Source organism: Heterocephalus glaber, unplaced genomic scaffold (assembly GCF_053883595.1).
Source record: "Heterocephalus glaber isolate CG9 unplaced genomic scaffold, H.glaber_assembly_v1.0 deba00000676, whole genome shotgun sequence".
Classification (NCBI taxonomy): domain Eukaryota; kingdom Metazoa; phylum Chordata; class Mammalia; order Rodentia; family Bathyergidae; genus Heterocephalus; species Heterocephalus glaber.
The window spans coordinates 9880915-9897874 of NW_028258156.1; the positions used below are offsets into that span (position 1 = coordinate 9880915).

Sequence of the window (16960 nt, forward strand, 5' to 3'; positions counted from 1 at the left end):
TCTAAAGCCTATGTGAACCCTCCAAAAGCAATTCAAATCCCATAAATCTAAAATGCAGCCCTACACAAATGTAAGTTGTAGAGGCAGGAAGCAAGATGTAAAGTAGGTAAGCCTGCCTTGTTTTACGTGTTTTACTTTGTCCCTGGTCTGTATTGCATTTCTATCTTTTGAACTGAAATGATTCCTCAGGCCAACTGCATTTTTCTTACCACTACTTAATGTATTTGTAGATATCAAACCTGTAGAACTAGTCTATTTGTACAAAGCAAAGGCTGTTATCTTTTTGCTTTTCAAGGAAATGATTACAAAAAGTAAGTTCTTGCATCACATTCATTTTAAAGCATTATACAGTGCCTTGTAGTTTATCAGTCAGTTACTAGATGTTGCCAAAGTATGATAGCCACATGTTTTGTTGAGTTCCTTACATTCTCTTTCATGGCTTATTCTGGTTCTTTATCCTGCCCCTTTGGGTAATTTCTGGTAAAATACCTGAACTGCCAATTTAAACTTGTACTTTAACCCTCAAAGCCATAGCTACAATGGAGCTATTGCTACATTACCATGGTTGTTGATTTGACGTAGACATTGTTTTTCAGATGGCAGTTTCCATCATTCGGCACCACTATCCCTGCCAACTTGCTATCAAGAGCAAGATGAGATGTCTGATCTGTCATCACCAGCAGCAATCTTTTAGCTTCTTTTCTCCATCCAATGTGACTCTTAAAATAAACATGTAATTAGACCTTGTACAATAACATAGATCTGTACTGTGGTTTTGCCTCAAGTAAACCATATGTTTGAGTTGACAAACTTTAAGTCAGGCTGGAATGATCTACTTAAGTACAATCCTTCTTGCTTCATAAGTAGCATTCACATTTATTTGTACATCCTCTAATTCACCACAGTCATTTGACCACACTGGTTCCTGGCTGCATATTTCTAGTGTTCTGCAGGAGGAGGGATAAGCCAGGTTGCAAAGCAGGACACTAAGGTCATGTGAGTGGGAAAAAAAGCTATTTCTGGTTTTTCCTTGGAGTGTGTTGCAAGAAAAGGGCAACTCTTTTAGAAAGGCTTTATCTGTATACATGGTCCTTTCCCAACTGATCCCCTCACTCCCAAACATATACCAAAATAACTAACCCCAGAGATTTTCTTCTATGCTATGTTTTCACTCCATAAATCAAACAGAAAACAAAAATTCCAAATTCTTTGAGCACCCAGTGACATGAAACTTCCTACCTCACAGACAGCCGCCTGAAGCATGGCGTCAAATCCTCCTTCAGGGGTGTCTATGTTCCCAGAGATTTTTTGTCTGTGAACTGCTTTTTCAAACTCAGTGATGTTTTCTGTCAGAGACAGCACATGGATGTACCCATGGGGAGGCATACAGTCTAAATTGTAGTCACTGTATGGGAAAAGAAGAAGTGCAAAGTCCATTTTGCCATGCTGCCTTACAAGTTCCAGAATACTACTACTACTGAATTCATGTAGGTGGTATGAGAAGGAAGTCAAATTTTGTTTGCCAGGGAAATTTTGTAACATAAAAATGTGTAAAATTATCAGTTTAATATTGGTGAACATAAGAGCAGGAAATAAGAGCTTTAAGGTTTGGTGTTCAAAAAATAAAGAAGATTAAACAATGTGTTTTTTAATATGGGTAACTAAGGGTTTTCCATATCCTAATAGGCATTGTGAATTTTTAAGAAGAAAGTAAGACTTTTCAATAGTTTCCTATCATAATTGGTCATGGAACAACTGAAAAACATTTTTGGGGAAATAGTTTTGGAATTCAGACTAAATAGCATATTATTTGATTTATAAGCAAGAATATTACACTTATTTTAAAAATGATGCTCAGTATGGAATTACTGATGGCCAATTAAAATTAATTAAAATTATTTTGACCATTCCATGATATCTCAGAAAGTGAGATTCCTTCCTTAGACACATTCACCTTCAAGGAGAAGGCTCATGAAACTCCAGTAAAAAACAAATCACTCACAGCTTAGTATAATGGACAATAGAGTTGTTTTGGTAATTTGGAATACATAGTTTAAGGTGATCTGAGCACTTTATGGAAGTATGAAATATGTTAAAATAAAATTATATGTGAGAAAAAATTATACAGATTTATTCCTCAAAATGGGAAGAAAATGTTTGAATAAGAAGAGGAACAAGGGAGAAGGGAGAGGGAAAAGAAAGAAGGGACAAGGGAAAAAATGGAAGAAAAAAATGGAAACAAGGCTTTTGTAGATAAAGAGGGGAATGGGATTGAAAGGGGGGGAAGGGAATGGGAAAAAAAGAAGCAAGATATGTACAGGTACAAATTCACTATGATGAACGTTATCATTATGTATATCTAAAATGTACCAGTAAAAGAAAAAGTGAAATAAAACACTTATCTTTTGCAAAAAAAAAAAGCAACATAATTATAAATAATCATGATACAGTAGTGGAGAGAGAGACTCATTATCGTCAAGACAGATACTTTAAAATGTACTAAATCTCAATTCAACAATTTTGGAGCAATCAAAAAGGAGAAATACAGAATTTCCACAGAGGTATTTATATATACAATGTCTGAGTGTTGGGAGTTTATTAAAAGTTACTAATATGAGATAGGACTTTTTTGTATGTATGACAAAATGGGAGCAAATAATATTTTAACAAATGTAAAATAACAAACCCAAGCTGCACATAATAGTTTTCACCTCCTCCTCAAATATTTTTGATTCTTATTTAATAAGACAAAATTATAAAACCTTCTAAATTCTTTACATATGAACAAAATGAAATTTTATAAGACAACAATTCATTTAGCATTATCCACACCAAAAATTAAATACCTGCACTGATTATGAATCCTCTCTGGGTGGATGCTAATGTATGGTGAAACGGTTTTATCAACGTATGAGCCAAATCCAAGGCGGAAGTCATGGGAGAAAAATGCCATTTTTCTAGATAAATCATTTCCAACAGAATTTAATTTTTCTATGTTATTGTGCATTGATGCTGATACATCAACAAGATAATAAAGATCCACAGGATATTTCTTCAGAGGATGAATTTTCATCATAAAATTAGCTTCAGATCCTAGATCAAAAAGAAAAACATCCTGTAGTTTTCATTTTGTATATCTCAGGATAAGCTGTCAAAAACTCGGTCACATTTTAACATCTAGAACAAATGTCACAAATTTGTACATTATGGAATCTGGAAGATTCTATAAGGCATCTAAAAAACTAATTTATTAATCTTCATATTCTGCAATGCATATCTAACAATTCTGTAGGCCAGACAGGGATAATAATAAATGAACCAACTCAATGTAAATGTTATAGGATATCATCACATAAACCATTGCCCTAAGTAGCCAAAAAAGCATAGTGCAGGGCCAGGGATTTAGCTCAGTGGCACCGTGCCTGACTAGCAAGCACAAGGTCCTGAGTTCGATCTCTGGTACCGAGAATAAGAAAAAAAAGCACAGTGCAAAGCAGTAGCATTCTGCCTCCAGTGAGGATGTAGGTAGCTGCCATTATGCAATGACTCCAAGCAAACCAGAAAGATATTTAAGATTGAATACAGATGAGATGTGAAGTCTCTGGTACTGGATATACCTTAGGGTATACAAAATAATGAGTATTTCATCATGAATTAGCTAATGAGAAAAATGAGGAAAAGAAAGGTATTCTATGGTGGCACAGCAAAGATCTGGAGAATATTTGCCCTACACATAGTAGGGGCTCAGTAAATATGTGTAGTGGAGGGATCACAGAAGCAAGGCATGAGCCCAGAGCAAAATAACCTCCAATGAGAAATGTGTGGGGAGTTTCTCAAGGACAGCTGTCTGCAACAGTTTTATTTAGTTTTCTGTTACATTATCATTCGGTACATGGACCTGAGTTATTCCCAGAGGACCCTACAGAGTTGGTAAGTCTGTTTTTAATTTAAAATATATTGGGAAAAGTTTTCTATTTATAATTTGTGAATTTTACTTTTTAAACAATAAAGCAAATGCATCTTAAGTCATAATTATTTGTCTATGAAGAATATGTTGAATGGAAAGCATTTCTAAAAATTCCAACTTGTATACATAATTGGTAGTCTGAACTCCTTATTAGGACAATCCCTTAAAGTGGACCAAATCATTAAGCACTTAAAAGTATCAGTATTTTCTTTTCAATTGTTTCACAAATCAGATGTTTTCCAGTTGAATCACCTAATCTAAAAATTAGTAAAGTTTTAATGCCACATAATAATAATTACAAGAGAAAGAGGGTATTTATTCATGCCTGATGTTCTTTATGTGCAGTAAACCTCTTTGGTATAATTTACCTACTGTGGCAGCTCAGCAGTTTGGTAGAAGCATATGTAGTCCAGCACCCCTTCCCTTTAGGAGCTGAGCTGCCTTTAAAGAAGATTTGGTCTGCTCAGCTTTTGGGCCTCTAGTGGAGAGACCTATCTGTAGAAATGGGAATGTTAGAAACTGGTACCAAGGGCAAGCAAATGAGAAATAAACACAGAACAAATTGGGCAGAAGAGTTTATGTAGAGGGGTTTGAACTGTACGTCAGTGTTTTTATTTTAAATTCATAAGTTATGTAGTTGTCTTTTTAAACAGTTGACTTGGGCATATGGCTGAAGGCCTTAGGCACTGGCCACTTGGTATTTTAATTTTGGTGAATCACTGCAATTTATGAGGGTGCTGTCTAGAAATGAATAGCTGGCTGTTTTTGAAGAGGCACTGCTAGAAGCAGCAAACATTCAGCATATTGTGCAGGGGCCTCAGCAAAAGTATGGGTTGGTGACCTAAGTAAAATGGCAAGAGTCTGTATAGCATCAGCAAAATCCCAGTCCTTGGAGACCCAAGTTATTCAAGGCACTCCAGCCAGATACTAGCCACGCAGAGGACCTCAGCAGATACCATCTGTTTGCACCCTACAAGCAAATTCTGGTCTCACTGGCCTCAGCAAAGAAGAAACTGTGAAGAAGCCTTGTCAAATAGTCAGGATTTAAGCATACAGCCTACAATGGCTTGATTTTGGATGATCCAGATGCCAGCCTTATCACAGGTACCTGGATCAGTTGAAGTCTTTAGCATGGGTGAAAGCCTTAGTAAGATAAATTTTCAATAATGGGGAAAAGAGAATCTTTCCATATACAGGTCTTTTAGTCATTGCTGGAAAGAACAATAAAATGCTACTTTACATTGCAAGCCCCCTAAACTTATGAAGTTCAAGCTCTAAGTATCAGCTCAAGATAGGTAGCCTTAGATAGGCTGATACCAAATTCTACTTTATTAAGGAAACTGAAGGGGCCAGGCTTGGATTACCATTCTTTGCACATGAGCTTCAGATATTTCCCACAACCTCAAGCTGGCTTGGGGTTGGATAATTATATGAGAGCAAAAAGTCTTGGAGACAGGTTTTCTAGGCACTGGTATTCCCTAGCAAGAAACAGCATGGATAGTTCATACTGGAGTGCTACCAACAGAGAGCTCAGAGCAGAGGACATAAAAGCTATGGAACATACCAGATCATAGAGAAACATGTCTAAAATATGTCTTAATATCTGTGTCTGTCACCATTGTGAAGTTATTAACAAGAAAATTTATCTTGATGCTAGTTTTAAAAGCTATGCAGAAGTAGATTGTGTTTATAGATTCTATAAAACAGGCAAGGAATAACTGATATAACCAAGAAAAAATCACTATGAAACTTCTAAATACTATTGAGTCTCTGACAATATCTTTAGGAATTATCTTTGGACTAGAGCACATTCTTAGATCTGGAAACATAATTTGGTCTAAAGGAGCTACTAAACAGCTTGGGATTGGCTTGTTTTTAAGTTGAGTTGGCATGGGCCTATGGTATGAAAATCTGGTTTATTCCATTAACTGTAAAATCTTTTTAAAAGTGAGACATATAGGGGCCTGCAATGAAATTAAAATTGAATTAAGCTATTAAAATGTTGGCGAAACTATTAATCTCCCTTTAAAAATATTCAAGATTTAGCTAAAGAAAGATCTCAGTCTCACCCTGGTATCAAGAATCCATATAGATACTGAGATAAAGCAGGTTCAAAAGATGGGGATGAAAAGCTTTAGGCTAGAATTTTTTTAAAAATCACATAGTCAGATAATTTGATATTGGACTTTAATTCCTTCGATCATTCATTTGAGTATTTGTGTGTGGCATATCTTTTAATTTTAATCAAAATATTTTGAACTTCAAATTTCTTGTGATGTTCAAAATGATGTGAGGTTTTTGCTGCAATTTTGGGAATTTTAGAATTTTATTATTTGACTATCTGAACATTTTGTAGAATGTCATTATGAAACCACTACACTGGACAAGGTGCATAGGCATAATTTGAGGTTAGAAATAGAATGAAACATGAGCATTATTTAATTAAGGAAATGTTATGACCTGTTTCAGGGTGTCCAGGCAAGTCTTCACTTTCCACCATTGGGCCTAAGTTTGCTACCACAGGAACTACTGGGGAAAGTGAGGTGGCCATGTGAAAACAACAGCAGAACTATTTTGATAAACCACTGTATTCTTCCCTAAGGGAGACCATACTCTTAGTTATATTCAATCATTTAAAATAAAGAGCCTGGGAATGTTGAAGAAGGGAGGGAAATCTTCCTACAAGAATAACCCTTCTTCCAAATGCGCCTCCTCAGGGGTAATGCATAGTTTACAAGGTAATTTTATCTAAAGAATTTCATTAAATTTTTACAATCCATGTTCAACACATGTCTATTACTACTTTAAAACTATCTGGAATATTCCAAGCATCAGGTTTTATTAGTAACAATTCAGTGAGATTTCTTTTTACATTAATAAGAATAAACTTGACTGGAGTGTATTCTTCACATATTTTGAGTTATAAGGTGCCATGGACTAACATTTAGATTGGAATTTAATAAAAGATATAAAAGTCAGTATGCCCCTTTTATTTCACATGAAGTTAATTATAGCTGCTCTTGTCACTATAGAGGCTTGAGGTATTGGAGATAAAAGGTAATGATTACTTCGTTTTTGTTTCTCATATCTTTAACAATCACAGAAAATAATGAGTAATTTTCTATGATGAGACTGAGATTCTGGTGATGACTCAGTTCTTTTTTTTTGTTTCATGTTCTTTTTTACCATGATACCGGTACTTCCTTCTTTTCAACAGCTTTATATTTTTGAAAGACAGGTAAATGTGAATAATCTGAGTGTGTGTTTATGTGAATTTCTTTAAAATATATTCATATTCTCCTGGATGTAGGGCTTCCCAATTTTCCTTTTATCCCCTGGAGTTTAAATCACAAAATCCAGATATGCATTTAATTCTTTTTTATAATTTCCATGGTATCTTCATTTGTCTTCCTCTGTATTTCCACTTTCCTACAATTACTGTCTACACCTTGGAGTCCATTTTTTTGAAGCTTAAAATTGCCTATGTCACTGTCTGCCTAGAATATGTCAATAGCTCTCCATCAGTAGCTAATGTTCAAGTGACTAAACATGGCAGATTAAATAAAGTGCCTAATAACCTTGATTCTACCTGCATATTTAGCTCTACCAATACAAAACTACATGTTTTGTAAATGCCCCCACTTACATTCCACAAGTACATATTCCCATCCCTTGCTTATGTTCCTTCCTCTGGCAGTGGTGTCCTAAACTCCCTACTTCATGTAATTACTACTTCAAGGCACTGCTCAGGAATCTGCTCTTTTCTGAACTGGGCCAATGTCACGCCCCTGTGTTTCCATGGCAATTTCCATATATATATTATATTATATATATATTATATGGTGTGTATATATATTATATACCTTATAATTATGAGATTCCAGACAAGGCATCTTTATCTTCTGCTAGTGGCTAAAAAGTACTACAGGAGGTAGCTTGGTAGAATATTTAGCATATTATTTGGTATACAGTAAATACATGTGTGTTATTAATTGCTACTATTAGTATTCCTAGAGTAGAATCTAATCTAGCAACATTAGGGTAAGAACTGTTTCTTCACCTCTGAAGCCCCTGCGTTTGGCACATGCATGATCACTCACTGGGTAGTTATTCGGTAACTACTCCATGCTTGAAACACACTTTTGTATGGCATTTCAAAAGGCCCTAGGACTTCTTTCCCACAATGCAGGGAGTTTAGTGTTTCTTTAAGAGGAAAGAGTATCAGCTGGTCCCAAAATGTTCATGGTACTACATGTATTATTTTCAGGAATGCTCTCTCCTCATATCTTTTCCAGTTCTGAATGATCAGATCCTTATTTCTTTCAATTAACTTCAAAGGGAAGAAGTAAGTCTGTGACATAGAATGAGAAACAGGAGTTGGAGGAAAGTTGATGACCTACTTCTAGCTAATGCCAGTGATTGGTTTGAATAGCCCAAAGAAACAACAGGGTTAGAATGAGTTTTAAACAACTCGGATAATGATGTGAGCATCTCTAATGTACTGGCCACAACAAATATGACTGGACACTAAGAACAGAGAATGGAAAAGTGTTCTGCATAAGATGAAATTGAAAAACGATAAGAAAATGTAAAAAACGGTAGGAGGAAGAAAAAGAGGCTGATGTTTACTCAATACATTTGAGTAGGGGAAGGGAAAGTTCCCCCAAGTAGGATTGGTTTAAGATAGAAAGACACAAACTCCAGCCCATTTCTAAATCTGGGGAGAATTGAATGGGATGTGTGCCAGGAGCTGGAGTTAAAATGTTGACTTTCTTTTTTTTTTTTTAATTCTGAAGTCAAGAGAGAATGGGAATCTTGATAACACTTAAATTTAAATTTAACTATACTGAAGACATTTTTCTTATAATATTAAAATGAAACAAGTGTGCAACATTTTCTTAAATTAGTAAGGTATATAGGCTATACCAATCTTTATCATATATAATACGTTGTATTATTTCTGAATTAAAATTAGAGAATTTCCTTCTCTTCTATCTTCCTAAAGATTTAATATTATTGTTTTTAGAGAACATCAACTAAGATCATTAATTTTTCCATAAGATTTATAGGTAAAATTCTTTTTTTTTTTTTTTTGGTACTGGGGATTGAACTTGGGACTTTGTTCTTGTGAGGCAGGCAGCGGAACCACTGAGCTAAAGCCTGGCCCTATAGGTAAAATGTTTTTTAAAGGTAAGGTTTAAAGAGTAAAAAGTGAAAGAAAATGTCATTTTCATCTCCATTTATAATATTCAATTTTAAGTATAGTCCTTCTTTAGAGGAATCTAGCCAGTACATGTTCTTAAAAAAAGTAGCCATGATGAATTAAAAATTAAGAGATACTATATTGAACAACATGAATTTTTATCAGATAAGAATAACGTGATAATTTATAAATAGATCAAAGTTAACATTAGAGAATAAATATAGTTTATACTTTTGCATTATATCAAGTCTTCAACTCCTGTATGATTTAGGAAAATACTTTTATACCCTGGACTCATGTTCCATATAACTGAAGTTGGTAAAATACAGCTTACATCATGGTAGGCTACAAAGCTGGTATGTCTTTAATGTCAAAATTCATGGTTTAGTTTTCATCTTATTTTAATAAGTAATTGCTACATCTGGGGATTATAAAGTACAATTCTGCCATTAAAGAGCTCATAGCTATGTTGGAAAAATGATTTATACACTTTAAACAATTAGGCTAATTTGCATACAGTCATTCAAATAGTGAGAAATGGAATAAAATCAAGCCTCATAGTGACTAAAACAAAATTAAGCATTTCTCATTTCATTCTCTTAATCCTTTAACTACATCCATATTGACTTCACTTTCTATCTCCTATTGATTTCTCCAACACTTTTCTGTCTCTTACTGTAGCTGTTCCTTGAGCTTCAGCCTCAAGTAGTCCCATTTTGAACAGAACACCAGTCCTTCCATTGAGGTGAGTGTCCCCTACCTTCTTAAATTATTTGAGCCAGATTCCAGGGGCCCACCAATTACCAACCCTAATGATTCCACCTTCCCATCATCTGTCACATCTATCTGGTTTCCTCTTGCCTCATGATCTTTATCATTTCTTATCTACAGCACTGAAACCTTTTCCCAGCTTTTGAATTGTTAATCTGTAGTCTCAGAAAACTAAAACATTATATTTACAAAGGGAGAAAAGCCAAATTCATTGAAGTGTATGCATTAAATGTAACACATGAGTAGAAAGATGTAACTCAGATCAGATGTCAAATCTCAAATAGTTTCAAAACTGAAAATATAAATAAAAGGCCTGGCTGCCATTCCACTGCTCCAAGGGCAGAGGAGGTGAGTCAATCCCAGCACCCAGGAGGAGGCTCCCCGGCCTCCATTCCACTGCTCCCAGGGTAGAGGAGGTAAGCAACACAGGTGTCAGCAGCATCCCCCCCTCCCCCCGTCGAAATGAGAAGACACATTAAAAAGCCTCAAAAATAGACTTCCAGATCACCTACAGCAACCTCAAAGGGAAATGAGATGGAACAATCTGATACTCAACCACCTGGACTCCCTGAACTGGCAACAAAAGAGGATCTGGAAAAAATGAAATCAGAAATAATTTCTCACATAACAGCAGAGATTGTGCCTGTAGTGAAATACATGATTAATAAATCTAAAGAGGACACAGATAAAAAAATAGAGGAGCTGAGGAACATGATGGAATCCCAACATAGGAAACAAATGGAATCCATAAAACAGATGCAGACAGATTTCCAGGAGATTAGAAACTCCATTGAAAGTCTATGCAGCAGAATGAACCAATGTGAGGATAGAATTTCAGATATAGAAGATAAGATTGCAATTAGTGACCAGTAAAAGAAAAATTGCTTTAAACTTATAAGGGACCACGAGAAATCAATCCAGCAGCTGCTAGACAATGCAAAGCAGAATAACATAAGACTGATCAGAGTCAATGAAGAAACAGGAGAGAGTGCAGATAACATAAAAAATTGTTCACAGAAGTGATGGCAGAAAACTTCCCAAGGAGGGGAAAAGAACTTGACATACAGATAAATGAGGCATATGGGATTCCAACTAGCCTTGATCAAAAAACATCTACACATAGGCATATAATAGTTAGGATTCCAGAAACCCAACAGAAGAACAAAATTCTACAAGCAGTGAGAGAAAAGAAACAAATCACATACAAAGGAAAGCCCATCAGAATCACAGCAGACTTCTCAGCACAAATGCTCAAGGCAAGAAGAGCTTGGAGTGATGTATTTCAAGCCCTAAGGGAAAACAGCCTCCAACCCAGATTGATGTACCCTGCAAAGCTATCTTTAAAAACTGATGGAGAAATAAGATACTTTCATGATAACAAGCACCTTAGGAACTTCATGAATACCAAACCAGCACTCCAAAAAATTTTAGACAATATCCTAGGAAAAGACAATGAGGATCACAACCCCTGGAAGCCCAGCAGAATGAATCTGTTGGGCATGACAAATTAAACTAAAAGTGTGAGATTCCAACAAAAAGTCATGACAAGGCTTTTAAAACTTTTAACTTCATCTCCCTAATGAATGTATAATTCAATCTTGTTATTATACTGATTAGTATTTTTCTGATTCTAGTGTTGCACACCTTTCCTTGTGCTGTACTGGCTATTTATCATCTTCTTGTGCCTACTTTTTAATTGGGTTGTCTATTAATGAGCTGTAAGAGTTCTTTATATATTTTGTTCATAGGTTATATGCATTGTAAATATGGTCTCTTTAAGGACTACTTTTCATTTTAACAATGTCATTTAAAGTTCTAAATTTTGATGGAATCTCATTTATAAGTTTTTCCTTTAATACATCATGTTTTTTGTATCCTAGGACATTCTTGCCTACCCTAAATTCATAAACCTTTTCCCTTATAATTTCTTCTTAAAGTTTCATAGTCTTAGTCTTTCATATTTAGATTCATAGATCCTTTCAAGTTATTTTTATGTATGGAAATAAAGGATTGAGGTTAATTTTTTATATGTGGATACTAGGTGTTCTAGAGCCATTTGCTGAAAACACTATCTTTTCCTCGGCTCTTGAATTGAATTTATATTCTAAAAAATGTTAACGTTAAATAATCTTTCAAAACTTAATGGACCATATATGAGTGGTTCTATTTCTAGATTTTCTGCTTTATTCCAATAATCTATATGTCTTTCCTTATACCAACACTGCCTTGATTACTGTAGCTTAAGAGGAAGTCTTAAAATTAGGTACTAAATGTCTTCCAACAATGTTTTTTCTTTTTATTTTTCTTTTTACTTTTCTACATCCTTTGTGCTCCTACATAACTTTTAAATTTCAATATCCAATTCTTCATTTATAGCAACTATACATAGACCTGAATTTTTATATATACCTTGTGTTTTCTAATCCTGCTAAATACAAATACAAGTTCTAGGGGCTCCTAGAGATTTCTTAGTATTTTTTCTGTAGATGATCATTTCATCTACATATAAAGATTTTGCGCCGACCTTGCCAATCCTATCCTAATTGTGTCATTTTATTGCCAGACTATTTTGGTTTAGGCCTATGTTTCAAAGTTTAATGGACAGATGAAGAATAGGTGTATTTGCCCTTGTTCCCCACCTTAAGGAGAAAGCATTGTATCTTTTCCATTCATATAAGGCCTTTTTGCTGAAAGTATGGAGTACATGTCTTTAATCTGTTGAGAAGGTTCTGTTCTACTTCTAATCTCCTGATAGCTTTTACTACGAACAGCTGTAGAACTTAGTCCAATACTTTTTCTCCAACTAGTGACAGGATCATATGGCTTTTTCTTTCCTCTGTTAAAATGATGACTTTTGGGGGTGGATCTTCCAATGTTGAACCAACACTGCCAGCCCTATAATAAAACCACTTTCTACATCCTGCCAGATCTGACTTCTAATAGCTCATTCTGTTAAACAAATTTTTATCTATGTTCATACTTTTTCATCTATTATCTTTATCCAGTTTTAGGATTAGCACAATGTTGATTTCCTAAAATGAGGGGTGAAGTGTTCCTTTTTCTTTTCTGTTTTAAATGTTTGATATAATTTATCATTAAAATGTATATGAGCCTGTTGTTGTCATATAGGTAAGTTTTCAAGCTAGGAATATACTTTCTTTAATAGGTGCTATTCAAATTTTATATTTCCTCCAGAGTTAGTTTCATTAATTTGTCTTCCAAGGTACTTCTTAGAAGTTGTCAAATTAATTTCAAAAAAGATTTTTGAAATATGCTTTCTATATCCTTTTGAATTCTGTAAAATCTGTGGTAATATCTCCTAGATGTTGATATTGTAATTTTAAAAATGTATAATTGATATTGTGTGATAGGAAGAAAAGGTCTAAGGGAGCAGGGGAAGTGGGAGAGGTAGGGGAAAGGAAAGAAGGGAAAAGGAAAAATATGAGAAAAGGAAAAAATTGGAAACAAAGTCTTTGCAAATACTGAAGGGTGGAGGGGGTGAAGGAGGGCAGGGGAAGGGGAAAAGAAATAAGAACCAAGATACTCATGTAAAGGTACAAGATCCCAATGATTAATGCAACTGTATTTTATACCTAAAATGTACCAATAACCTTAATGGGAAAAAATATAAATAAAAGGCAAAATAAAAAAGATAGATAATAGGAAGTAAGGAGGCAGATCTTTTTCAAATGGAAAGGGGATCAAGAAGTGGAGGGAAGGGTGAGGGAGTGAATGGAAAGGAGATGAAAAAAGAATTAAGATGTGTTATGTACATCTCCCAACTCCCCACAAGGAAAGTAACCATTATGTACTGCAAGTATGTACTAATAAAAATAAAACCTGAAAAAAATGAATAAGACATTTTAAGGGTACAGCCACATCCATTAAAGGTAAATAATATATGATAAGCTTCTTGTATGATAATCTGCTGAACATTAGCATTTAATTAAAATAAATTTTTTATGGAGAGCAAAATCACACTGATAAAAGACAAAGATGGCTCATAAAACAAAGATGGCTCAAAAGCTTAGAAATATGTTCAAGTTTTCTAGTTAGCATAAAGGCAAAAGAAAACAACTAATGGACTAGTTACACTTAACAAACTGAAAATATTAAAAATGAAAATAGGCAAGATTGATTCATGTAAGGCTAAACAACCTCAATATTTCTTGTGAATTATATGGCATTAAACCTAAATAAATTTACATACATTTGGCTTAGTGTTATGGTTTGGATCTTAAATGGTCAATATGTTGAAGGCTTGAACTACTTATGGCTGTGTTGGGAGGCAGTGGGATTTCTAAGAGGAGAGGCCTAGTTGTGGAAGTTAGGTGATTGGAGGATGTGCCCTTGAAGGCCATATTGGGACCCTAGTGCCTTCCTGTTTCTCTTGGTGCATCATGGCCACCTTGAGATGAATTAGTTTCCTAGGCCACATGTTTCTGCCGTGATGTACTGCTTTGCCACTGGCCCAGAAGCAACAGTGCTAAGCCACCATGGGCTGAATCATCTGAAATAATGAGCCAGAATACATCTTCCTTTTAAGTTGATTTTCTCAAATATTTTGTCACCATGATGGTAAGCTGACTGACAACCTACCATGTCTATTTCTAGCAGTGTATCCTACAGAAATATGGTGTTATATTTAAAGATGCATGCACAATGAGTTTTAATTCATTAAAAACAACTGCATCGGAATTTATTGATTCACTTGAACTTTGATATATTTATAAAATCTGTTTACAGAGAACTATTATTATAATATTATTTTTCTATTCTGAAATGTTAAATTCTTCTCTCTTCAGATTTTCTTTTAGGTAACATGATGGGTCCTACACATTTTTCAATAAAAGTTTATTCCTAGACAGTTTACATTTTAAGTTGTTCCTATGAATTCATCTTGTTTTATTATCTTTTATATTAAATAGATAATTTATTATTTTTTAATACAATGGGCTGTAGCAAAAAATCAATAAGCACTTTGATTTATTTGGATTTTATAGTTAGATATATATTGTTATTTTGCTTTATCTTTTAAAAATATTTATAACCCTTTTGTGGCTTTCTTATCTAATTGTATTTATGCAAACCTTCAGAAGAATTTTAACATATATAGTAGGGAAGTAGTATAACTGTAGGGCCAGGAATGGGCTTTAAATTTCATTGAATAATTTTTCAGTTATCCATTGAGATAACAATGTTTTATCTATTTTTCTCAGACTGAGATAAAAAACATATTAATTACAAAAATAAAACACCTTTGCTTCATTAATTTAAGCTAATTTATTTTGTGATACTGCTCTTAGCATATACAATCTGATTTGATTTGCTAAAATTTTATTAAAGATTTGATAGTAGGATTATACTAACCTTGTAACAACTGAGTAACTTCTTGGCCTTTTCTAAATCTATCTAATTTATAAGAAATAAAGACAATATGTTCCTTGAATGTTTGAATGAAACATTTCTTATGATAAAAACATTTAGAATTAATGTCATTAAGGAGTATTTCTTATTTTATTAAGGGTATGTTTATAATTATAAATACTAATAATTTTTAAACTTCTATGTATTTTAAATTTCTCTGGAATCAATTTTAGACATATATATTTTCCCCCAAATTGTCTATATTATCAAGATTTAAACATTTTATCACATATTTGGGGGGTTATATTTTCTTTTTAAATACTTGTTTCTGTGGCTACTGTTTATATAACTAGGTTGTTTTTGTCCTCTTTTCTTAATTAGATTTGTGCACAATTTATTTATTTTATTGGGCTTTACAGAGAACCAGCTCTTGGATTTATAAATTAATTTGGACTTTTAATTTTTATTTTGCATTTCATTAATTTTTTTGTTTATATTGTTACTTTATGAACTCTTTCCCTTTGTTTTTTTATGGTTATTTTATTTTTGCTGCTCCTATTTTGCTGGATCCTTAGTTCATCTGTATTCATTCTTTTTTAATAAGAGAATTTAAATATTTGTGTTTTCCTAAGAATAATTTCAGCCACATCCTATGTATTTTGATGTATTTTGTTATTGTTATAATTAGTCTATGATTGGAGTTTTGTTTTGTTCTTGTAAATAGAATTATTTAGGAGAGTTTTTTCTTAATTTTGCTGTTCTTTGATATTTATCTTTTTTATGTTGATTTCAAAATTTGTTGCATTGTGCTTAAAGATATTAGCCTATAAAATGTTTTCACTTTTTGGAACTGAGTTTTCTTGTCTAAAATATGATAAATTGAAATAAAATTTGTATGGACTTTAAAATGATACTTTATATATCAAGTACTATGGAGTGAATTATATCTCCCTCAGATTCATATGCTGGAAGTTTTAATTCCTAATTGAGATTTTGGGAGATGTGTCCCTTTGGAGATAATTAGGTTTAGATGAGGTTATGGGAGTGAGCTGACACCTCGATCTTGGACTTCCCAGCCAATAGTACTTTCTAAAATTATGAGAAAATATATTGACATTATTTATGCCACCCAGTGTATGTGATTTTGTTATGGCAGCCAAACAAACTAAACTGGATTGTCTAACCTGCAGATAGCAAATGGCACGTGACCATGGAGAACTAGTAATGCGATTGTACAAGACTGTAAATGTTTACCATTATTCTGTAATTGTTAGAGATATTTTTCATTACTTGATTCCATAGTGCTGGAATATGGTCTGCATAGCAGACAACTGAAGGTTGTGTAGGGGAAGGGAAGGTGGAGTGCAGTACTAACTCCTCCTCCGGTGCTTACTACACTCAGTTGAAATAAAACCAGATGTATAATAGACGTAACATATATAGCTTTGTTACTTATATATATTTGCTATGTTATATATTTTAAAAGTAGCCCAAGACAATTCCACTCATTGTGGACCAGGCAAGCCAAAACGTTGGACACTCATGAACAAAGACATCCAGCTTACTAATTAAGTTGAATTATTTTACTGTTCTTCCTTTTATTTCACCACCAAATATCAAGGCATGCTTTTAAAAATTCCCTTAATATGAAG

The 16960-nt window shown here is 33.8% G+C and overlaps 1 protein-coding gene across 6 annotated transcripts in view; it reads right to left on the bottom strand.

Annotated features, from left to right (window-relative positions):
• Itgb8 (integrin subunit beta 8) overlaps positions 1 to 16960 on the bottom strand; it is a 101017-nt gene that overhangs the window by 41347 nt on the left and 42710 nt on the right. For all 6 annotated transcript variants that reach the window (XM_021254136.2, XM_087206679.1, XM_004839576.3 and 3 more), the window contains 3 exons: positions 2847 to 3093; positions 1240 to 1405; positions 561 to 719 (listed from right to left, as the gene is read on the bottom strand). In XM_021254136.2, the coding sequence (XP_021109795.1) occupies positions 561 to 719; positions 1240 to 1405; positions 2847 to 3093 (572 nt within the window). The remainder of the gene's footprint in view (positions 1 to 560; positions 720 to 1239; positions 1406 to 2846; positions 3094 to 16960) is intronic.